The 24,511-nt window shown below is 46.9% G+C and overlaps 1 protein-coding gene across 1 annotated transcript in view; it reads left to right on the top strand.

The window, feature by feature from the left end:
* The window catches only part of GPD1L (glycerol-3-phosphate dehydrogenase 1 like), a 31,038-nt gene extending 7,292 nt beyond the window's left edge, over positions 1 to 23,746 (top strand). Inside the window, exons 2-8 of the mRNA XM_087824899.1 lie at positions 213 to 390; positions 3,543 to 3,683; positions 5,397 to 5,535; positions 10,839 to 10,951; positions 17,009 to 17,242; positions 17,536 to 17,642; positions 20,846 to 23,746. Coding sequence (XP_087681025.1) covers positions 213 to 390; positions 3,543 to 3,683; positions 5,397 to 5,535; positions 10,839 to 10,951; positions 17,009 to 17,242; positions 17,536 to 17,642; positions 20,846 to 20,942 — 1,009 coding nt within the window. The 3' untranslated portion in view covers positions 20,943 to 23,746. The remainder of the gene's footprint in view (positions 1 to 212; positions 391 to 3,542; positions 3,684 to 5,396; positions 5,536 to 10,838; positions 10,952 to 17,008; positions 17,243 to 17,535; positions 17,643 to 20,845) is intronic.
* Positions 23,747 to 24,511: the final 765 nt, after the last annotated feature.

The raw sequence follows: 24,511 nt of genomic DNA, 5'->3' as shown, positions 1-24,511 counted from the left end.
CTGGGGCTTTCTCGATCACAGGGCTCATATTTCCAGGTGAAAACAACTAAGTTTCACATGACTTGTGGCTGACACAACATCACATCTTGAGTTACAAGCTCAGTGCTTGAATACGAAACAGAATGAGAGACTTCTGAATTAGAATCTAATGCATTTTCTCTTCTGCCCAAGTGAATTTAATTATTTTTTCTTTTCCACTGTTTCTTTTGTAGGGGTTCAGCTGTTGCAAAAATAGTTGGTAATAATGTCAAGAAACTTCAGAAGTTCGCCTCCACGGTCAAGATGTGGGTCTTTGAAGAAACGGTTAACGGGAGAAAACTGACAGACATCATAAATAATGACCATGAAAATGTGAAATATCTCCCTGGACACAAGCTGCCAGAAAATGTGGTAAGGCTTCAGGATGAAAAATCACATTTGGTTAATTTTGAAAGCTACGCTCGGCCAAGTTAGCACTTGGGACTTGAAGAAATACAAAAGCTACTTCCCTCTTCCTTTCACCTACCAAGTGCCTTGCTTGGTCGGTTTTGGTTTTCCGGACTCAGAAATGGGTATTGATTTAGTTTGCGAGAGCTGCCGTAACAAAGTACAGTAGACCAGATGGTACAGTGCCGGAGGCTTCAAGTCTAAAATCAAAGTGTTGGCAGGGTGGGTTCCTTCTGAAGCTCTCTCCTGGACTTCTTCCTGTGTCTTTCCATGGTCTTCCTTCTGTGTTGTCCATGTCCTAATCTCCTTTTACAAGGACACCGATCGTGTGTTGCATTAGGGCCCATCCTAAGGACCCTGTTTTAACTCAGTTACCTCTATAAAGACCCTGTCTCCAAATACAGTGATATTCTGAGGTACTAGGGTTATGACTTAGGAATTTTGGCTCACAACAGTTTCCTTTCTTGGCATTCAAACTACAAGTCACATCAAAGCTGGATTAACAGCCTTGTCTTTGGCCGATCGTGCACCCTGGTAACTCCTGATATACCCTTTCTAGATACGTGGACTTTGATCCACTTGTGAGGACATTTAACCCTGGTCTGTAATTAAAATCAGAGTCAAGGCCTAAATTACAGAGGAGATGAGAGAATATAGAAAATTGTAAGACTGACAGTTTAGAATTCAAGCTTGGTAGGTCTGAGAGGGAAATACAGGTTACCACGTGGCCTCACTCCAGTGACTTAGGAGGGAAGGAAGAAATGAGCGAAAGGAGGGTCCCCCGCCGCTCGTCTGAGTGGAGTTTATGAACTGCTGTTGCCAGCTTCACTCCTCGGTAGCGTTCTGGAATTGTTTGAAGACCAGGCCGTGGCTGCCTCGTGCCGGTGGTTAACCAGCAAAACTCCTCTCCTTGGTTATGGAAATACCCATCACTACACATGTTCACTCACAAACCTTTCAAGCGCAGGGTCGGGTGCTGGAGACAGAAGGAGGCGTGAGATGACCTCGCCTCCCTCATGAGTCCAGCGGGGGAGACAGGTCTGTGAACCGACAGGTGCCGGGCGTTCAGAGCTGCAGCGACCGTGCTCGCTGGAGACTTTTGTTTGGCTTTCGGTTACAGTGTTCATTAGTGTCCAGCACGATGCTGAGTCGTTCACATATATTGTCTCATGCTCTCAATAACCCTCTTAGGTTTTGTGAAGAACGAAATTCAATGCAGTAAACTTGACGATCTAATGGGCTTTATGAAGCTATTCACAGTTCCATCTAGTGTCCCACCTAGCAACTGGAAAGGTGCTCAGAGGAGAGGTACAATGTGGAAGGTTTTTATGGGCAGAAGGAGAGTGGGACAGGAAAGTTAAAAGAGTGGGTTATTTCGGGCACAGGCACCTTTCTGTACGGAAAGGCAGGTTATCAGGCAGGTTACCTCACTAGTATTGAAATTCAGGGTGATTGGCTTAAAAATCCCACTCCCTGAAGGAGCTGTAACGGCAGTTAGGTTAGTTATTAGGTTTTGGTTTGGTGACCTGGCTTAGCAAAAGTGACTCCATTTTGGCCTGTTGTTTGTTTGTTTGTTTTAATAGGTTGATACTGTTCGTTTTTCTATGATGATGATGATGATGATTTTATAGGGAAAGAAACCAAGGCTCAGAGAGGTTAATGAACCGCGTCCAAGGCCGCATAGCTAGAGGCTAGGGCTGGAATTTGATTCCTGGTGGACTCCTTCCTGAGCCTGCTGAAGCTGTTGCCTTCTAGACAACGATGATTTTCTCTTCTGTGTCACTCAACGAGGGCCAGGCAGCATTTCCTCAGGGTTATTCTTTTTATTTTATTTTATTATTTTCACTTACAGTTGCCATATAATATTATTTTATATTAGTTTCAGGCCTACAGTTATTCTCGATGCTGTCGGTGGGGAGAGAAAGGATCCCTAGGGTTCTGACTTTGGAAGTTAAGTTGTCCACATATCTGATGGAAAGAACAAAGGGAGCAGCTAGCTGTTCCCGCTGCAGTGCAAGGCCTTCTGTGTCCCATTGGCTTGAACAAGTTAAGGGTCACCTGTGGAGCAGGGGCGGGGCCCGTTCCACCTGAACTGCACGATTCACGTGGGGAAGCCTTCTTTCCTGGCATTTACGAGCCTCGCCCCAAACTGGGGGTTCTCTTGCTGAGGAAGAAGGAACAGACGTTGGACAACAAGCAGCAGTCTCTGCTGGAGACCACATGCTCCTGTGTCCTCACCGGATGCCCTCACCTCTGTCCGTGTGTCTGTGAGTCTGTGTTTCTCTGCCAGTGTTAAAATTTAAAACCCATTTTTGTATTTATCGGAAGGAAAGAAATCATAAGAGCTGACGTGTACTGAGTGCGTGCCAGGTGCCAGACTTTTTCTGAATCATTCGGTCCTCACAGCGGCGCTCTCAAAGCGCTTAGCCAGGGACAGTTTACTGAGGGACCGTTTTCAGAGGTGTGGGCACAGCCGAGGGAGCCAAAAGGCCTTGGTGAAGCGCCTAGAGATTAGCAACAGCGGGAGGCCGTGACCACCCCTGAAAGGGCAAGGGGACAGACCCGTGTCACCAAACCAGCCTGACAAGAGCTTAGAGATGTGAAGAGGGGCTGCCTGTCAGGAGCTGTAACTGTAGAATGAAGCCAGCAGGCCTGCGAGCCCAGGCAGGAGTGGCCCAGGAGGCTCAAAACGCCCTGACCTGTCATCTCTCATCCCACCTCGGGTCCCCTGACAGCGCCCCCCATTGGCTGAAGGCAACTGGGAGGCAGAAAGCAAGGGTCTCAGAGGAGACAGCCCACAATAAGCAGCCTCCCGGAGAACAGAGGGGGGCAAAGAAGGGCAGAAAATGGATTGGGGGTTTGGGAGAGCAGCAGAGAACAACCCACACAGGATCGTGACGGCTCCCTTTTACAGGTAAGGAAACTGAGGCATGGAGAGGCAGGACCCTCCTGGCTTCAGGTACAAGTTGTGAATGAGGAAGGCAGAGCACAGCTCACACTCGCTGTCTGTCTACACAGTGCTCTGCACGTAGTAGGCACCTGGTAAAGGGTCGGAGAATGAAATCACTTGGGCCAGCTTTGGTATAGGAGTAACTGTTTCCTCCTCGCTGTGGCAGGTTGCCGTCTCAAACCTCAAAGAGGCCGTGCAGGATGCAGACCTGCTGGTGTTTGTCATTCCCCACCAGTTCATCCACAGGATCTGCGACGAGATCACCGGGAAAGTGCCCAAGAAAGCCCTGGGAATCACGCTCATCAAGGTGACTCGCCCCCAGCCAGCCAACCGGGGCAGGAAACCCTGCTTCCTGGGACATTTCACTTCCTCTCACTTGCATTTGTTGGACAGAAGGAAGTGAAGGAGAGGTTCTGGCAGGTTTCAGGGTTTCCGTTTGTTTTTGTGAAGATGCCTGGGAGGTAATCAAAAACATACCTCCCGGGAGCCTAGCTTAGGAGGAGCAGGAGGCCACTTTCTCTGGCAGATGTGGGCGGGGGGGCTCCTCCTGGTGAGCCCTGTGGTCAGAAAGAACCTTCCTGACCAGTGTGTGGGTCTCACCAGCGTTCTGGAAATCACCAGGGGTTCGTATTAGTTCCCGCTCCTGGTATTTTCCTAAAAGAGGGAATTTTTAACTAGTAGTCCGTGAACCACCCCCAAAGATCCATAGGCAGAATTCAGGAGGTCTGTGGTCTTAACTTTGGGGAAGGATTGCATTTTTATTTATTTTAGCCTCTAACTGAAATGAGCACCCTCACTTAACGAAGGATGACCACAGGCCACAGTTTCAGTAATAGTTGTATTTAGCAGGACCTGGGACCCTCTTGTCAATAGAAATCGTCATATGTCCACCTCACTTTACAGTGGCTTCAGATCTCTCAAGTATCATTTATGCTCATCAGTACTTTGAAATTACAATCATTTTTAGACCTGCCATGGCATCCTTTCCTAATTGCATTAATAAAACAGCACATATATAACTTTAACAAAAATTTTATTTTTGTTTTTTTAACATTTTGGTGACTATATTTCAATATAATTGGCTTCCTGGGTGATCTTATGTATCTCTCTGTATGCATGTGAAATTCTGAGTGAGGTCATAAACTTCACCAGACTGCCCCGGGGGGGAGTCCACAGCATAGAAAAGCTGACGAGCCCCTAGAGAGACTGTTCCAGAGTGTTCACAGATTAATGTCTGTGATAGCAAACTCCGGTGTCCGCAGAAGACTGGATAAGCGAGTGGTGGACTGTTCATTTTGGAATATTACACAGTAGTACATAGGAATGAACCGGAGCATTCGTGCAGCCACTTGGGGGACTCTCTGAAGTAATAACGTAGCGTAAAACAGAACATCACATTCGAACAGGACAGTTCCATTTACAGGCTTTCAAGGACAGGTATAATGACTTAACATATTGTTTAGGGACAGTTATATGTGGCAAAATGATCCAGAAAAGCTAGGGGGCCCTGGTCGGGTTGCTCAGTTGGTTAGAGCATGTCCCAATATGCCAAGGTTGCAGATTCGATTCCCAGTTGGGGCACGTACAACAAGCACCCAGTGAATGTATGAGTAAGTGGAACAACCATCGATGTTTCTTTATTCCTAAAATCAATCAGTAAATAAAAAGTTTAAAAAAGAAAGAAAAGCAAGGGAGGAGTGCGTACAGAATTCAGGCTAGTGGTTCACCCTGGGGACGAATGAACTTGGGGAGAGACACAGGGGACTTCAGTGGTGTTGGTCATGTTCTGTTCCGTGTAACCTGGGTGGTTCCACATTCAGGGTGGGGCTACATGTTCATTTTCTTGCAATTCTTTATGCAGTACATGCGCAGCGTATACGTATTCTCTCGTAAGAGATATTTTTGAAGATGCATGTGCCACTAGATGTCTGAATCTAGATAGATAACCTATAAAGCAATGCTCCTGGACCTCTTCCCTGTGGGTGGTTTCTTTTCACTGTACTTCTTGACCTCCTTCTAGGGCATAGACGAGGGCCCAGAGGGGCTGAAACTCATTTCTGACATCATCCGAGAGAAGATGGGCATTGACATTAGCGTGCTGATGGGAGCCAACATTGCCAATGAGGTGGCTGCAGAGAAGTTCTGTGAGACCACCATCGGTGAGCGCCGCTGGGCCGCGGGGCCTGGGCCTTTGGGGTTTTAACATACATTTTCCATGTCTGAGATTTCCTGTAGTGGACTCTCCCCTGCCCCCTTAGCATTCCTGGGGTGGACCTTTAGGGGGAATGGGGATTTTATGTAAGAGACCATTCTGTAGAACTGAAGAGTCTCAACAACCTCCAGAAGGAAAGTGAAGCCAAGGAGACCATTTTGACCCGTCACAATCCAAGAACAAATTATTGAGGTTATAAACACAAAAAGGAAAGTTGCTTCTTGTACCAAGAAGCAGGTGGTTACATCTGTGGTGGGGCTCCCCTGGCCTTAGAAACCCAGCTTTTCTTTACTCACAGATGCCAGTATCTGGATCCTCACTGGATTCCAATGGGATCTGAACATTGGTGGGAATGATCCCTGTTTTCAGGTGAAAATAAGTTACCTGCCCCAAGGTCACACAGCTAATGCAGAACCCAAGCTCTCCTTATTTCCTGAAATAGAAAGTTCTTTCTAGTCTTGCGCAACATTGGTGTAAAAAATTTTGTTTCTTTAGGGCTTCGGAATTCTCAGGTGCCTGTGAATATGTTTGCATTTGCAGTTGTTTTGCAATCGTTTACTTAAATTTATCTACCACTCCAGAACTTGCTCGCGCTCTTGTCAAACACTCGAGCGCTATGAATCATTTCTCCCTGGCAGGTTTGCAACAGGAAGCTCTGAGACAGGTCGGGCTCTCCTGACTAAGATGGTATGCATGGGAAAATGTAGCTCCCGATTCTCATTCATGCCTGCAAGTTAGGGCATTTTTACTTTTTTTTTGCATTTTTCCCTTTCTTTTTAATTGCATAGATATTATGTCATTATTGTGGAAAACAGGGGTAATCAAAAGAAAGCCATCTTTACTGTTTCATTTAATTTTCATTATTTTGTTTGTCCAGATCATTTATGTTTGCAGTTTAGTTATATATTGTTTTATAATTGCTTTATTAATGTATAACAGACAACTTTCAAAGTCCATCAGCATACATCTCATAGCTGCATAGTATTCCATCGACAATCCCATATATATGGGCATTTAAAACTCTGTTTTTGAGAAATAATATTTTTGGAGAGGAGAGGTACCACAGAAAATATAAAGAAGAAAACAGGGTGGCCTATAATACCATTTCTCAGGTAGATATTTTCAAAAATGATATAGCCACAAGTATAGAAATTCAAACAATATGAGAAGGTATAAAATTAGAATTAAGATGGTAGTTTCCCACCTACTCCCTCTTCCCAGAGGGAATCTGTTAGCAGTTTCTAAGCATCCTTCCAGAAAAATTTACATATGATATATGCTACTGTATAAATAGGTTTTATTTTTTCACAGTTAATTCTTTTATCTGTGATTTTAATATAGCCTGTGAAATTATTACGTAATTCAGTTTTTTAAAAAACCTGTTAACTACTTGTTCCAACTCAGTCCTTTTTGCCAATAATCAACTGACTATCAGTTTTGCCAATTTGTTGGTTGGAATTGACTGGATACTCCAATCTTTCCTCAAGGCCGAGCTTTCCCCTCCAATCCCTGATTTAAACCTCATGTCCACCTGTAGGTTTTGGCAAGGATTTTACCTGCCTCTAAGCCCTGTCTGCTGTGGGAAAGTTTCCAATGGGGTGCAGGGTGCATTAGGCTCTGTTGATTTGTAAAGACAGACAAATGCAAGGAAGCCACACCTCTTCCCTCTGGCTGTTGTTTACTCAGTGCTTCCACCGCCATTGCTGGGGGTTGGACCACGGTTAACCAGAGCGGCCTGAATTAAGTACAACATTGAAAGTAAGATAGAACAGGAGGGTGATATTTTCTGAATTGTGTATATAACCTGAATTTAATTATAAGGAAATTGCAGAAAGCCCAAAGTAAGGGACATGTTACAAAACAACTGGCCCACACTCTTCAAGAAATGTCATTGTCACTTATGACAATGGCTTAAGGGAGTGTCACAGACAAAAGAAAATTCAGGGGGTGAAGGACAGCATTGAACGACAACATTGGCATAATTGTTAAGGTTGGAATACGGTTGTTAGGTAATTGTATCAACATTAGATTTCCTGTATTTGATAATTGCACTGAACTTACCCAGATCTCCTTTCTTGATGACATTAGCAACCAGCTCATTTTTAATTATGGTAGATCCAAGAATTTCAGCCCATTTGAGTCTTTCATTAGAAAAAAAACGGCATTGTTTTTAGTATCCTGTATAAATACTCACTGGCATGGTGAACTGCGGTGCCCCCTTGTGGTGAGAGTTCTCTTCATCCTTGGCATTGACCTCACAGAATCCAAGACTTGTACTCAGTCATCCCCCAAATATCTTTCAAAGCCTATTACGTGTCAGGCATGGCACTAAACATCGAGGATACTTAAGCTCCTTGTGGAGCTTCTAAGCACAGAAACAAATACGGAATCACAGGCTCATGAAATGAGGGTTTTGAAGGAGTCTAATTAAAGAGGTCGATTCTCTCTCAAACTTGGCATGAAAGAGAAGGGGATTTTCCTGTCTTTTGGTGCATACTGAACTTGGCGCGGCCCTCCCACATGGCTGTTGGACATTACCTGTTCTGTAGCAGGTGGTCAGGGTCCCCGCTTGCCGCATTACTGCGTATGACTGGTAATAGTAATATGGTTAATGCTTTCTGATCCATGATTTAGAATAATCTTTTTAAAGTACACTTGAGAAAAAGTGTTGATTGCTATAAATCCAGCTCACCTCTCCAGTCGACACTGTGAGTAATTTGCAGCTGCAGGAGGACTCACAGACCCCACTTTGTATCCGTGGCAAATGGAGAATGCACTTCTCCCTGCCTGGTTGTCCGTGGCTCACAGCAGCAGATGGCTGGATGGAAGTCACTTGAGGGAGGGGCTTATCTGTGATGCTCACAAGCATCCTTCCTGTTGGAGGCACTGAGCAGCGGCCCACGGTGAGGGCGAGAGAAGAGAGCCAGTGATGATGTCATGATGAGGAGGCCGGGGGCTCGTTTACCCAGCCCAGGTGATGAAACAGGGTGCACAGAATCACCCAGACGGCCTGGTGACGGTTTAAAAAAGGAAGGGGACAGTTTGCTCAAACTGACACATAATATTTGGAAAAAGGAGAACACAGCTAAACAATAGGTAATAGCAGTGAGTGTAGAATAGAAAATGTGTTTCTAGGTATTGGGTATAAATATTTTAAACACTTTATTAAGGAAAATTTCCTTGAAAACAACTGTAGGTAGCACAATATCACGAACCCCATGAACCCCTTGCCCAGCTTTAGTAATGATTAACTTCCGGCCATTCCTTTTTTATTCTTAATGGATTTCAGAGAGAGGAAAACATGGATTTGTTGTTCCACTTATTTAGGCGTTCACCGGTGGTTTCTTGTATGTGCCCTGTCTGGGCATCGAACCTGCAACCTTGGCATGTTAGGTCAACGCTCTACCCAGCTGAGCTACCCGGCCAGAGCCGGCCATTCTTATTTCATCTGTGTCCCCACCCTGTTTCCACTCCCCCTGGACTGTTTTGACATTATATTACTTGTGGGTATAATCTTAATGTTGACAGTCATCTTTGTTTCTGCTTTGGAAGAATAGAGCTCTGTTGTCATGTTTGTTTGGGTTTTGCCGGTTTATCTTCTCTTTTCTCACTCCGGGAGGCAGCACAGCTTAGAGAGTCCGTTCTCTGGAGTCAGAGCACCTGGGTTAGAATTTAGGCTCTGCCTCCTAATGGCTGTGTGACCCTGGGCAAGTTGGTAAACCTCTCTGGGCCTCCTGTGGGTAAATGGGGTAAACTGTAGCCGCAAGCATGGGAGTTGTCACCTAGCCCATTGTTATTACACGTGAGCCGAGTGCTCATTATGACAAATAACCTGTTTTCACACCTGATTCTCATGTAACCCCACAACAGTCCTAGGAGTGCCATAGTGTTTTGCTCATGAAGAAATGGAGGTTAAAAGAAGTTAAGCCACAGGTTTGCAAACGTGGCTGCCCCTTGGAATCCCCTGGGGAGCTTTGAAAATGACTGATGCCTGCTTCCCCGCGAGACCGACTTAATGGGTCTGGGGTGTGACCTGGGCTTTGGTGTTTTAAAAGATGCTCAGGTGACTGTAATGTGCAGACGGGCTGGGGAACCAGGAGGCAGGCAGAGCCCAGGCCCTGGAGGCCTCGGTGGGCCTTCTGCTGTCTGTGTGGAGACGCTGACTTGGGAGCCAGGGCTCGGCTGGTGAGTTTTGTGCATCCTGCTTTCCAGAGCGCACCTCACATCAGGTTTTAGGTGTAAAGTTTGATTTTTGTTTGTTTTTGTTTTTAACCCAAAGTCCCTAAACAAACCAAAAAAACTGAAAAAACTCCCGAGTACCTATCTCATTCTAGGAACTGTCCCAAGGGAGGGGATCTAGCAGTAGCAAAAACAAGGACTCTGAATGCAAACTTCTACTGCACCATGTCTGTTAATGTCCCGTTGACCAAAGCAAATCACGCGGCTGAGCCCAAAGGCGGCGGGCAGGGAAATGCGGCCGCTCGCTGTGAGTTCAAGCACAGTGCGCGGTCAGGCCTAACATCCAGGTAGAAAGGGACGCCCCTCCTCCCAGGACACAGGGTGAATGATTGTGAACAACAATCTGTTACAGAGGTAAACATAGAAATGGAGCTTATAAGTGTTCATGGTAGCAAAAAGTTGCAACAGTGTTAGATTTCAGACACTAAAAAGATACTTCGGTAAAATATAATGCATGGACACAGCAAAATGCAAAGCAGCCGTTTAAAATGATGTAGAAAAGACATGCTGTCATTGAAAAATCAGTTGGTTAGAAGGTCGTCCCGCTACGCCAAGGTTGCGGGTTCGATCCCCAGTCAGGGCACATACAAGAGTCAACATGAATGATAAATAAGTGCAACAACAAATTGATGTTTCTCTCTCTCCCCCTTCCTCTCCCCGTCTCTCTAAAATCAATAAATAAGAATAAATAAAGAAAATTGGTTATGCCATAAAATGGGAGAAAGCAGATTATGAAACCACACATACATTATGTCCCCAGTTTTGAGAAAGTCTATGTCTGTGCCTATTTCAGTAAGTTAAAGACGTTTGCCAAATTGTTAATGATCATCTGTGGTGAAATTCTGGGATATTTTCATCTCCTGTTTTTACCCTTAGGAATTTCCTAAATTTCCTGTAATGGCCATATGTTACTTTTATAATAAGAAAAAACTTATTTGAAGCTGTGTTAGGTGTGAAAAATTAAGATTAAGAGACTGTTACGAATTTCCTTTCTTTCTAACCTTTCAACAGGCAGCAAAGTAATGGCAAACGGCCTTCTCTTCAAAGAACTTCTGCAAACCCCAAATTTCCGGATCACAGTGGTTGAAGACGCAGATACGGTTGAGCTTTGTGGCGCTCTTAAGGTAAAGCCAGCCTTTCGTTCCTGCTCGAGGCGGGCGGTTCCTGGTGCCTGGCCACTGTCCGCAGGGCTGGCTCTGACCCGGGGCTTAGAATGGGCCCTGTGTTCTGTGCCGTCGCCCCCGCGGAGAATAGTGCATGGAGAGCCTTGTTCGTCGCCTCCCGCTCTGCCCTCGCCGCTCCTGGGGGCTCCGGGCTCCCCTCTCGCGCCTGGTTTGCTTTCATTGATAAATCGGGGAGAATTGCGGTGTTTTGCTCTTCGGGGAATTGGCAACATTCCTATTCGGGAAGCGTGGGGAGCACCTCCGTTGTAGAGCGTTACCTGGGGGCAGAGCCTTCTGTTAATTCATGTGTTTCTCCTGCACGGTACCTTGAGTAGGGAGAGGAACCGTTTCCTCTGAATGACACACTCTATTGGTTTGATGGCTCGGTCGGTGGTTCTTGTGAAAGGAAAAAAAGTCTACTGCTTCTGGAGCTTTTTTCAAGAATAGTTTTATCTCAGGGGAAAGATCAGATTTAAGTAGCAGCTCCTGTTGGCCAGGGGCTTGAGAGGGTTAAAAAGGGAAGTTTCCACCCTTGGGCCCCTTAACCGCCTTTACTTTTTAAAGGCAGGTCAAGGTCCCTCTCACTGTCCTGACTCTGGGAAAAAGCCAGCTGGGGAGCTGGGTTGCTGAGTCATTTTTATTGTAGCAAAAGCTGCTTTTTAGGAACTTGAGCACCCAGGGAAGGAAATGAGGTAATGTGGCATTCACTTTACTTTGTTAGGTAAGAATTGCAAAGATGAAAAATGTCGAGGAGCCCTGGCCAGTGTGGCTCAGTTGGTTGGGGACTGTCCTGTGCGCCGAAGGGTGGTCCGTTCCATTCCTGGTCGGGCACGTGGCCGGGTTGCAGATTTGATCGCAGGTCGGGGACGTGCAAGAGGCAGCCTATCAATGTTTCACTCTCACATCAACGTTTCTCTCTCTCTCCCACCCTCCTTGCCTCTCTCTCTAAAAATCAATAAAACTTAAAAAATAAATAAAAGAATGTCAAGGAGACCAAAATCCAAAGAATGCCTTCCCACTCCTTCTCTAAATTGTACGTCTAGTTTTCTTGTCCAAATTCAAAACCACTTTCTGGAGTTAATAACGTGTGTATGTGTGGTCCCATGTCCCTGCACAGTGAGAATTTGAAAGATTAAAGCCCGTCAGTGACTGGGCTCCCAGGCAGCGTGTGTCCGGATTTCCGAACGCTAGTGGGGGACATTCTTCACATCCTAGGCAGGTCCTGTCATACATGGGAGACGCTGGCTTGGGCGGCTTTGTTTATTTTTGTTGGTTGGGATTTTTATGTGTTTTTAATAGTCCTTCATTAGTTTAATGACCGCTCAACAGCAGGGCCATCGTGGATGCCTAATTGCTCAGCACCCGTCTGTGTCGCTCCAGGGCGGTTTTTAAGTGACTGGGTACTTCGGGTGGTGGGTGGGGAAGCCGTGAGATCCTGCCTAGAACAGAGGGTGCTGGGGGGGAAGATTCTAGAGGGACAGCCCTGGAACAGCTCTGGCGAACGGTGCCCACGCCGGTCTTTGTCCGAGCTTAGAACGGCTTTTCGTTTTTGTTGGCAGGAAGCCTGGGCGTGGATTGGTGCCATGCCGTGGCCAGCGGGTCGCTGGGGATGGAGGCGGATGGGGGCTGAGAGCCGCCCGCCACGCTTCCCCGTGGCCGTCCTTTGAAACAGGAGCCGCTCCGTCATTCCTGTCGGCTTCCTCGGAGCTGGGATTTTTGGAAACTGAGAACAGGCGTTTCGGCAGTAGTTGGGTCCAACAGTGCTGTCGGGCAGATGAGATAGGATCCAGAGAGTAAATGACTCAAGCGTAGCAGGTTTGGCACAACCCCAGGATCAGTGCCGGTTTCCAGAACCTTGGTCCGGTTCTCTGGTTACTGCGTCCAGCCTGACTTTTCTGGTTTGCGTCTGGACGGCTGAATAAAATAAAGCCCTCCCCGTCAGGGCCTGCCAACGCAAGCACAAACGGACATGTTTGTTTTATTACGTAATTAATCGTTTTTTCCCCCTGATTATAAAAGTCGTGCATATTTTACACAACGGAAGGGTGGAAAGAAGACAGTGAAAGTCACTGATAATCCCTACATCCTGAGGTGACCACTGTAGTCTTCGCTGTGTACCCTTCTCATCTTCTGGCAGGTGTGCGTGTGTCCCCTTTTTAAAACAAAGACTGGATCTTACCGTTCAGTAGTTTGACGTGTTTGACCCTTTTTTCCCATTAAGAACCTTTAGTAACCTCCTCCATACTCACAAATGTAAAAAAATGTACTCTATGTTTTTTGTGCTCAGAAACATGAGGGCGTGTGACTGAAAAAAAAGGGAGGGGGAAGTAGCTCCTTACAAGGTTAAAAATAAAAAGAAAATTCAAAGGAATTATGCAGAATCATTTTGTACCAGTGGTCTCACTGCCTGCAGAATGTCCTGCACCTCCCAGCTGTGCTAATCTCCGAGTCAGTAACAGAACGTTCTTTTAAAAATATCAACTTTATTTAAGCATAATTCATGCACATGAAACTGCGTCCATTTAAAGTATACAATACAGTGGGCTTCAGCAGCTGTGTGTGTGCATCCTGAAAGTCACCACCACGATGCAGAACGTTCCGTCTTCCCCAGACAATCCCACGTGTCCCTGTGCAGCTCACCCCCACCCCAGTCAGGCAGCCGCTGATCTGCTTTTGTACGCACGACTTTGCATTTTCTGAAGATTGTATAGTAAAGTTGTACAGGACATAACCCTCTGGGTCTGGCCTCTTTCCCTAGGGATGTATTTTTGTTTCCATGTAAATTTTAAGAGATACTTCATACAGAAAAGTACAAAAAATCGTTACGTGTACAGCTCAACCTATGTTACCGTGTTGAACAGATGCTTTATCAGGATTAAGTTTCTTCAGTGGAGACCCAAATAATAGTGGCTGCGAGCAGGTGCAAGTTGATTTCTTACGTGAAGATCTTGAATCCATGTAACAGCTCTGTTGCACAGGATTCGTAGGAACCCAGGCTCCTTCCAGCTCACAAGAGTACGGTCCTTGTCCGTGTGGAAGGGGAAGAAACTTTCCCCTACCGCTCTGGGTTCTTTTGGCTGGTCTGATAATTAAATTGACGGGAGCCAGGTTAACAAGAAAAAATAACAGAATTTAGTCACATACCTGTGTACGGGAACCCGCATCCCTGAATGAGACAGAGACCTCACACACATGAGAGACCCCGAAACAGAGGGGGAAAGAGGAATACGTGACTTCCTGAGCTAAGGAAGAGGGAGGTGCCTGGGGTTTCAGGGGAAGCGGGCAATTTACAGGACTATAAGAAGAGCAGCTGTTCAGTAATTAGAGGTTTGCCCTGCTGGATAGATGGGTCATGAAAACTTATTTCTGATAACTCTTATTAAACTTAAACCCCAGTTTAACTTTTTTAAGGGATAGGTAAACATTTCTCTTGAGCCCACAGGATCTCGATTTGCCTTCCGCTCAAAATAATTCACATGCCAAGGTGGCACCTCTTGAAGCCTGTTCTGAACCCTTTCATCCTCATGTGCTAAGATGGTGACCGTAGTTCCAACCATCACACCGGCCTTCCAGGCAGCAGGGTAAAAAAAAGAAACAGGGCAGAGGCCATGTCGCAGGTTCTGGGAAGTCGCGTGGAATGCTTTGCCTCCACACCAGTGGGCAGTACTTAATTGTGTGACCATACCTAGCTGCAAGGGAGGTGGGAAAATAGTGTTTTTTCCCCACCCCAGGGAGCCGTGTACTTGCATGAAAATCAGAGACTCTATTACTTTAAAAGGGGGAAGGATAGGTTGGAGAATAAACCCAAAACCTGTGCCACGGGCTCACGACGTTCCTTTGTAGGGTTGTCTCTAGTGAGGTTGACCACTGCTGATTGCTGGGTACGTAGGTTTCCTCCAGGGCTTGGCTTTGATAAACCTGCTGTGATGGCTGCCTTGTGCCTGGTCTCTAGCCAGGACCACTGCCAGACCCCTTTGGCCATATGTGGCTATTTACATTTATATTCAAATTAATTAAAACTTCTAAAAAATTTTTAATTCCGTTTCTGAGTCATAGTAGCCCCATTTCAGAGACTCAGTAGCCCCGTGAGCGTCAGTAGCCAGTGGCTACTGGCTACTTGAATGGATAAGCGGATCTAAAATATATCGTTGCAGAAACTCGTCCTGGACAACGCTGCTCTAGCTAAGACAGCCTCTTTCAGGTTGCCGGGCCCGGTGGGCCCAGGGTGGGCTTGACCGCAGGCCTCCTTGGCATCCCAGCCCGGCTGCCGTGCACAGGGCTCACCCTGCGAACCTTGCCTTGGAGGAAACCCACCCTCCGCAGACACAGCTTCATCTGAGGCCAAGCGCCTGGGAGCTGGCCTCCGGGAGAGCCGGCGGGGCTGTGAACGGACAGAGAACGGTGAGCGCTGGCCTGGGCTCAGTGGAGCGTTCTTCCGAGGCGGTGGGCGCGTTGGCAGCACCCGCAGGTAGCCCGGGCCGCTTCTCCAGCTTTACATTCTTTCTGTGGCAGGAAGGCAGCAGGAGGGAGTGAGTCCCGCCCTGCACGCCCCAACTCAGAATTGCAGAGGGGGCTCTTCGGGGGGGGGGGGGGGGTGCCGCTCGTGTGGCCATCACCAGGAAATGCAGAAGGGCGGAGGCCCGTCTGTCTTCTGAAGATCGTGGTATTTTTAGCTCCTGAGCAGTCGAAAGCAGATTTAAATGCACAGGGCGTAATGACAACTTTCACAGCTGAGCCGTCTCCGGACGGCTGCTCGGATGCTATTCAAACGTGATCTGACTGGCTCGGTGTGTTTATTTTCTTTTGACAGGGATAAGTGGCAGAGGGAGAGAGCGAGGGTTTCAAGATCCATCATAAAACGATTAACCTGGGCTGGGGCCCAGGGTCCCCTCAGAAGGGAAGAGTTTGTCCTGCAGCAGCCCCCTGTTCTCCCCTCCCCACCCCCACCCCATGGGGAGGTTAGATGTCTGGTGGAAACAGTGAGGTGGTCTCAACCTGTGTGCCCTGCAGGGAAGGGGCCGAGAGAGTGGCTGGAGCCCCCAGGCCATGGGCACCCTCATCTGAGTGCAGCGATATGAAAGGTCGGAAGCACTGGTTTGGATGCTTCCAGTGACTGATAGCTCACTCCTTTGTCTCTAAATCTCTTCAGTTGGGCGGGGTCAGCTCTTGGTATTAGAAAGTTCTCCTCTTGACTATGCGCGGCCCCCCTGTGCCTTCCACTCCCGGGCCCTGGAGCAGCATGGTGCGATCTGCTCCCCAGAGAGGACTCGGGGAGCCAGGCCTCCTGGGTTGGAAACCCAGCCCTGCAGGTCCTGACAGTGGGGCCTTGGGCGGGCTACTTACCCTGCGTGCTTGAGCTCCTCACTTCCCGCTGTGCATCTAATAGGACCCGCCTTCTAGGAGAGGTGTGACGATTAAATACACTAATAATATAGGAAGCATTTAGAACAGTTCAATAAGTTTAACTTTTGTTGTTATTTTTATTGATTTCCCCATAAATCTTCCCTCCTCCTAAGCCGATCCTTTTTACCTCCCAGGCCTCCGTGCAGGGGGCCTGAAGGGGGGGCTCTCTGGGGCCCTGGTTATGTTCTGTTTTTTTATCAGGGTTCTGGCTCCATGGGTGTGTGCAGTTGGTGAAAATTCAAGCTGTACACTTATGATTTGTGTACTTTTCTGTAAGAATGCTATGTTTAAATAAAATAGTTGACTTGAAAACAAACCCAAAAGGTAAAGAAAGCAGTTGATCCAAACAGTGTTTAACAAGAGACCACTCTCAGCATTCTGATTTTCTAGCCGATGCTCATCGATTGTCTCCTACTGACCCCAGACGTGGGGTCCTGAAAATGAGAATATAGAAGCCCAGTCCCTTCTTTCATCTCTTTCTGACTCACGGTCCAAGAGCAGGAAGGAGGGTTGTGCAGGAACCAGTGGTCCCTGCCCGGGTGTCTCCCCCACCTGCCCTCCTTCTCACCCGCAGTGGGGGGTGACAGCTTCCTGGCTTCCTTGCTCCCTTCGCAGAACATCGTAGCAGTGGGAGCCGGCTTCTGCGACGGCCTGCACAGCGGAGACAACACCAAAGCTGCCGTCATCCGCCTGGGACTCATGGAGATGATTGCCTTCGCCAGGATCTTCTGCAAGGACCAGGTGTCCACAGCCACCTTCCTGGAGAGCTGCGGCGTGGCCGACCTGATCACCACCTGCTACGGGGGCCGGAACCGCAGGGTCGCCGAGGCCTTTGCCCAGACTGGAAAGGTAGCCCCTGGCCTGCCCTCCCTGACCCCTCCCTCACCCTTGAGAACCCTGGGCTGGGGGGCGCTGCAGCCCGGAGGTGGAAGCCAGGATTTGTTGTTTGCTGGTTTGCCCTATTTACCTGTCTGCTTTCACTTAAAGGTCCTTGAGTCTTATGTCGTTTATCTTGTAGGTTTTCATCTTTCCTGGGCTTGTAGCAGAGGAATGTGGCTCCCCTTCCCCGCTCTCCTCTTGAAATCATTGATTCTCTCTGGCCCTTACCGTAGATTTTTTTCTTTGCATCCTTTGTTTTTAAGACCATTGAGGAACTGGAGAAGGAGATGCTGAATGGGCAGAAGCTCCAAGGGCCTCAGACGTCTGCCGAGGTGTACCGCATCCTCAAGCAGAAGGGGCTGCTGGACAAGTAAGTCCCTGTCGCCCTCAAGACCAGAGAAACGGCATCAGCCCGCTTCTCTCGTGACCGCAGCCCGGTCAGTGCACACGAGCACAGCTAGGTGACCAGTACGCAAGGACTTGATGAGTCCTTTGTGTGACGTGGACATCTCTGGCAGGAAACACCCGCCCGCCCTGAAAATAGGTGTTTATGCAGAACACAAAACCAACTTGGCTTCAGGAAGCAGGGCTCTGTCCTTCACGTTGAAAATAGGACGTTTAGGGTTCTGGTCTGTTTAGTAAGAGCTGCGTAAGTTTTAAATTTTTTAGAAAGCGATCGCTTTGTTGTTTTTATAAAAGGAGAGTCTTGTTCATAAACTGCTGAACAATTCAGAAAACAAAGACACACCACCCCAAATCCTACCACTAGCGGTAAGACGACCCGTGTTGAGGTTTGTGAGCAGCCTTGCAGCCTGTCCTCGTGTGGATGGGTGGGTGGGTAGGTGGATGGATGGACGGGGCCCCCACTGCCCTTCCAGGCTGGTCACATAGGGAAAGTGGGGTGGGGTCGGCTTGATTTGCCACCTGATCAAGGAAGGAAGCCGGACCTCTCTGAGGCTGCTCCTGGCCCTTTATCTTGCTGATCCGTTGAGCCTTCCTCCATCATCACGGCGCCAATTGCACCACCTCGTAAATGCTTGTGCAGCATATTCTGAGGATCTTTAACTCTCCAGTACCCTTTGGGAGAGGGGACCGCCTCTTGCCTGGGGGAGGAGGGAGCTGCGCACCTCTGTTGATGCTGCCTGGAGGGGGGCAGGGTCTCCCTGGTTGCATCTCCTTCATGCTCAGCCCAGGTGTCTGCTGGCCCCAGCCTGGCATCCTTACCTTACCTCTCTCCCCCTTTCACCCAGTACAGATTGATCACCTGTAGAATTCCCTGGCGAAAGTGGAAAACAAGGGAGGACAGGGCATTTGTCTCCCTTCTTTCATTTGCATTTTATTTTTCTGGAATGGCTTTCGAAACCAGCCAGGCAGAGACAGAAGCCGTAAACAAGCCTCCAGAGGAGGCGGATTACCTTTACATCGTGACTGCAAGGAAAACACCTCCGACATGCATGGTTCCCTCGCCCATTAACAGTAGACGGTGATGCGCTTGTGTGTGGCTGGCCTGCTCCAATGGCCATTAAGTCTTTATCAGGAATTTGTTTGAAGTCTTAAAAAAAAAAAAAAAATGCCTGGGTGTTTGTTGATGGCTAGTATCTCCCAATCAGAGTTTTAAAGTGGGATCCATGTGCCACCAAAGGGTGCGTGTGATAAGATTTTATGAATTCACAAGTCGGCTGTGTTCATCTTTTCACTCCAGGAGGGTACCGACCAAAATGGGCATCCTGGGATCAGGACCTGCCTGTTTAAAAAGCAGATGTAATCCAGCAGGTGCAGCTCGCCTCTGAGCAGACGCCTCTCCTCAGTCATGTCCCATTTTCTCTCTTCTGGTTAGAAATTGCACAGACTGTGCCTGTGCTTAATGAAGGCCCTGGAGGGGGCACCCCCCTTCTGCCGGGCTGGAGCGTAGAGCCACGTGGGACTCTCCCTCCCCGGCACCTGCCTCCCGATCCTGCTCAGGCAGAGCCGAGCTCTCACATTCTCCCTTTGCACTACCTCTTGCCTTGATTTTTTTATTTCTTCATTCCAGCCCTCACTTCTCCGATCTTCCTCTATTTCTTCTCTCCTGCCTCCTCCCTCGCTATGGAAAGAGCAATAAGCAGGGGGGCATCGTTCAGGGGCACCTTGTGTCTCACTAGCCATGTGGTCTTAGGCAGGCCCTAGTTTTAGCTGTTCTGGCCCCAGTCTCGCTATCCACAAAAATCAAACTGGTTGACCAGATGATCGCCACGGCCCCTTCCCCCTCCAGCACTCACATTGGAAGGCCGCCTGTTCTTCTGGAATGAGGTCTGTGGCCCTTGGGTTAGCATTTCAGGCAGCCCCGCTCAGTCCAGCACAAGGCCTGCCTCGTGTTGTTTCACTTCGCAGATTTGCCTTTTTCACACATTGACGACAAGACCCTCCACCAGTAAAAAAAAAAGATTTATTTTCTTGTTTTATGGTGATACTGGCTTTATGGCAGTGGCCTGGAACTGAACCCGGAATTCCCTAAGGTCTGCCTGTCCCAGCTCGCCTCCTGGGGCTTCCCTGTGGTTGCATCGCTAAGCTGTTATTTGTTGCACACCCGCCGTGCACCAAGTGTTGCGTGCTTTATGTGTAAGCGTTTAATACAAGAAGCCTGAGTGTCCAGCCCCGTTTTACAGATGAGCAAACTGGGTCAGAGAGGTTGTGAAACTTGCCCAGACTTAATAGGCCTTGGAGTCAGATTTGATGAAGTCTACCTAACTCCAAAAAATAACAAAACATCCTGAACCTTAAGAAACCCACAGTGATAGACTGTCATAAAGACACATGACCTAAGCTGTCATTATAGGATTCTAACTAGACAATTTCAGAATGGCCTTTAAGGCTTTATGGATCCCATCAAGCTCACCTTGGGCTGTGTGTGCGCGTGTGCGTGTTTAAAAGCCTGATTGAAATGAACTTCGTTATTTCCTGTGTGATACCTGCCGTAATACCTGCTGGGCCAGCTGTACCTGGGGCAATGTTACCTTTTCTTACAGTGGGTTAGGAGCCCACTACCTCACCCCCTCATCCATTTCAAACATTTACTTACATGTGTTCACATCTTGGAAGGAAAGGCAGAATAAATCCAGCTTCCGACCCGAGATCAGTGCTCTGTTAATTGTGGGTCCTCGCGTTGGCTCTGGCAGGAGCAGCCCAGGCTGGGCTATTTATGGTGATGTGTGGGCTGCCCATCTTCATTTCGGGAGAAGAGACTTGCCTTAAAATTTATTCTCCGGTCTTTTAAAATAGTGGCAGAAACTTGGACTCATTCCAGGAGCCTCAGCTACAAGTCTCTATGTGAATGACCATAGACTGTTACCCCTAAGGTTTACCACGTGCCTTGTTTGTAGACAGTGCATCCACTTAGGCAGAGGATGACTTAGGTTGTACCAAGATCTTATGGCCAGCAGTGCAGAGGCTCTCTGCAGGCCAAATAATAAAGGAATGTAGGAGGCGGTCACAGGTAGCACACTAATCTGCAAGCTGTTAGGTCAGAAGAGCTGCCTCGTTGTATGAGGTAAACCAGATGGCTTAACTTGTCTTTTCACATTTCCCCGCAACTAGGTTTCCATTGTTTACTGCGGTCTATCAGATCTGCTATGAAGGCAAACCCGTTCAAGAGATGCTGTCTTGTCTGCAGAGCCATCCAGAACATTCATAAAGTGGATCATGAAGCGTGTCGGGCAGGGTTCTGCCTTTCCGATCAGTTCGTTGGGTTCAAATGGAAACTGGGACTTGGCCACAAGATGTTTGCTTGGCTGTAACTCCATCATGGATGTGTATGAATTTTTACAGGCTCGTTTTTGAATTTTGAGAAGCAGATCATTGGCTAAGAGGTACTGGGCAACAACTAGACGCACATAGGTGAACGCGTGTGAGTGTGTGTTCATTTCTCATTCTGTGGATGTCTGCATGAACCCAAATTAAAAGTCCTTTTTTAAAAATACCTTTGAAACGCCCACTGTGGTAGCTTATGAGATTGGAACTATCTCAGCTAAATTTTCTTAGATCTAATTCATATATCTTTGAGTGAAGGAATTATTTTTCATTCTTTTGATGGTGAAATTTACCAGCATTAATAACGTGGTAGAATGGGTGAGTGCGTTCAAAGATCAACAGACTTTAATGACTTTGATTGTGAGTTGATCTTTTTTTTAACAACTGGATGTTTTTAATTAGGTAACCCACTAAGTAGCCTCCTCTCACTGCAGTTTTCTGCGTTTTTAGCCCCTTTTCTCTTCCTGAGCTGCCGGGATGTGCTTTCAGAAGGGGGCAGCAAAGGCAGAACACAGAAGACTCACCTGAGATTTTCCTGCTGTGACTGACACGTTCTCCTGGTTAACACTTGTCTGATGCTTTTTGTTAGGTAGCACTTCTGTGCAAACATTTCCTTGGAGCTTCACAGATCCTCTGAGAGGGGCTGCTATTATTCCTGTTTTAAGGTGTTGTCACTGTGCCTGGTCACCTGGTAAGGAGGGAGCGGAGCCATGAGTCAAGTCTAGTGCTCCCCCGTCCCACCAGGGTGCCCCGGGACCTTCTCAGATGGCACTGGGCTGATTTGACCCCCAGCTCATTGGTTGTGGCAGGTGCCATATGCAGCCTTTCCTGAGGCCATGGGAGGGCTTCCTGCAGCTGAGATTTGGGGGGGGCATTGTCTAGACCGATACCACTCAAAGCGTGGCCCTCACTCCATCAGCTTCACTTGGAGTCTCTTAGACACAGGTTCCCAGGTCCCACTGCAGACCTGTGAAGTGGGGTGTGGTATCGATGCTTTAACACACCTTCCATGTGATTCTGATGTTCCCTATGATTTTAGAAGGACTGCTTTAGAAAATTTACTCTGGAACAGCATTTCTCAAACCCTGTTCCCTAGGAAACTAGTGTTCTGGGGTCCTGTGGCAAGTGCTTCTGGGTGTTCCCTGGCAGGGTCAAGTGAGTTTGGGGAAAGCTGAATCTTGAAGGTGTAGAATGTATGTTAGTGGAACCAGTTTATATAACCCAGCCAGTCCCAAACACATTAGATTATGGAGATTTTTTTTTTTTGGCAAGGAAACTGGCCAAAGTTTCCAGGAGACACTGACCTCAGTATAACTCAAGTATGCCCTTCACTCCCTGTACGAAATCAGGATGAGTAAATACCTGTGGTAGGTAGTTCCCCACTTTCACAGTTCAGGTCTGCCGTGAAGCTTTGCTGAAGCTTTAAGGTGACACCGACAAGTACGACCAAGTGGGTGTTGGCCTCGCTGCAACGCACATTATGAAGAATAAGTGCTTTTAATTCTAGAATTAGAATGGGAATTACTGTATCTTCTTCAGTGAGATTGGTTTCAGGATAGGATTATAATTACCTTACATAGCACTTAATAAACTGTTAAGGGAACATATGAATGTCACTTATATATTTATGGATTTTCAGTCACTTTGTGAGGTTTTTGACCTTTTTTTATGTTCCAGTTTGGGACTTTTTTCTTTCTATACTGGAAATGATTGTAGAATAGATTTTTGTGGGAATTTTTAAAACTCGGTCCCAAACATTTTGGGAGCATTATAAAGCCCCATCCACAGAAGTATATGAAAGCACACAAAAATGCTCCAAGTTTTATTGATTTTAGTGCCACTATTAAGTTAATCAATTTTTGCCTGTCTCATGATTAATCTTTTTTAAAGTTTGTACATAGGTAACAAGGTGTTACTTTTTAAGATACATAAAGGGCTGCAAGCTAATTGTGGTGTCTATTAATTAGAATAATCAGAGGTGAGGAATTCTGTCTTTTGTATGTTCCCATCTGCATTCAAATTCCTGCTTTGGGCTTTGTACTGAGTGTTTTTCTTTACAATGCTCTCTTACCACTTGGAAAGTCTGCCGACTGTACCTCTTGAACATACTTATGATAACCTGCATATTATGGGAAAAGGCAAATTTTATGAGTTTGTGCTCTGCTAACTGTAGATATTTATTACTCTATGAGTTATCTATTTTTGTAATCACCTGTGGTCTATCATCTCTCACTAATTACGGTAATAAAGAGGGAGACATCCAGAAGAGAAGCTTAAATTGTACTATTTCAGCTGATCTGTGAGTGTAAAAACTACACTGTTGCCTTGTTATAACCCAGTCCACTATTAGGCGGAAGAGTTATCTGTCTTGAAATCCATCCTAGCAGGTAGAGTTGAGCTAAACTCCTTCTGGTTTTTCATTAAACTATCAGAAGGCCCCATAGCATTGGCCCAAAGAGTGGCGAGGCTCCAGTGTGCAAGGGGTTGTGTAGTTTTTCCATTAATTCTAATCAAAGAGCATTTTACATGTGTATAATATTTGTTTACAGACTGTAGGTGGATATAATTGATAAAATTTGAAAGTTTGGTTTAATAAACATTTACCCCCCCTCCCCAAAACTGTGCTACTGATCTTATCTTTTTTTTAAATCAGTTAATAGCTTTATTTATTTAGGTCAGCTTTTTTTTTTTTTCCCTGAATTGTATTGCACTAACAAAAATAAATGGCAATTTTTAAAAGAAGTGCTTCATGTCTGATTACAGTCTTCAAACACATCTGTTTCCATTTGTCTGTGTTTCTTCCCATTCATTGCTTGCTGATTTTTTAAAGTTAAATTTGTTGGGGTGACATTGGTTGACAAGATTATGTAGGTTTCAAGTGTATAGTTCTATAATACATCATCTGTACATTGCATTGTGTTCTCACCACCCAAAGTCCCGTCTCCTTCCATCACCAGAGATCTTTTAAGGACACTTTAGTGTTTAAAAAGCACATGTTATAAGTCATGGACATTGTATTAATTCTAGAGGAGGGACGATTACATACACGAAGCCTGGACCTAACCATTTAGTCCTAGAGAGGAAAAGGCCAGATACGCACAGGTGTGCCCACCCAAATTCCAGCACAGCCAGGGCTGACAAAGCAGACACAATGCTGTAGTGACTGATGGGTAAACCCTCCCAAATCTCTTGGTGTTTCTGCAAGTTCCATCTCTTGTCTTAACTTCTCAAACACCTTTTTAGCAATGTCTTAGGGTAAGTTATGCTAGCTGCTGTAACAAGTAACACTTAAATCTCAGTGGCATAATACAACAATAATCTTTATAGTTACCGTAGTCCGATGTGGACCAAGGGGATGGGGGGCGGGGGACACTTTCTTCACAGAGTCACATAGGAATCCAAGCTGAAAGAGGCTCTGCCATCTCCAATATACAGCTTCCAGGTCATCTTGGA

Source organism: Miniopterus natalensis, chromosome 15, assembly GCF_054644295.1.
Source record: "Miniopterus natalensis isolate mMinNat1 chromosome 15, mMinNat1.hap1, whole genome shotgun sequence".
Classification (NCBI taxonomy): Eukaryota; Metazoa; Chordata; class Mammalia; order Chiroptera; family Miniopteridae; genus Miniopterus; species Miniopterus natalensis.
This window is presented reverse-complemented; position numbering and strand designations above follow the sequence as displayed.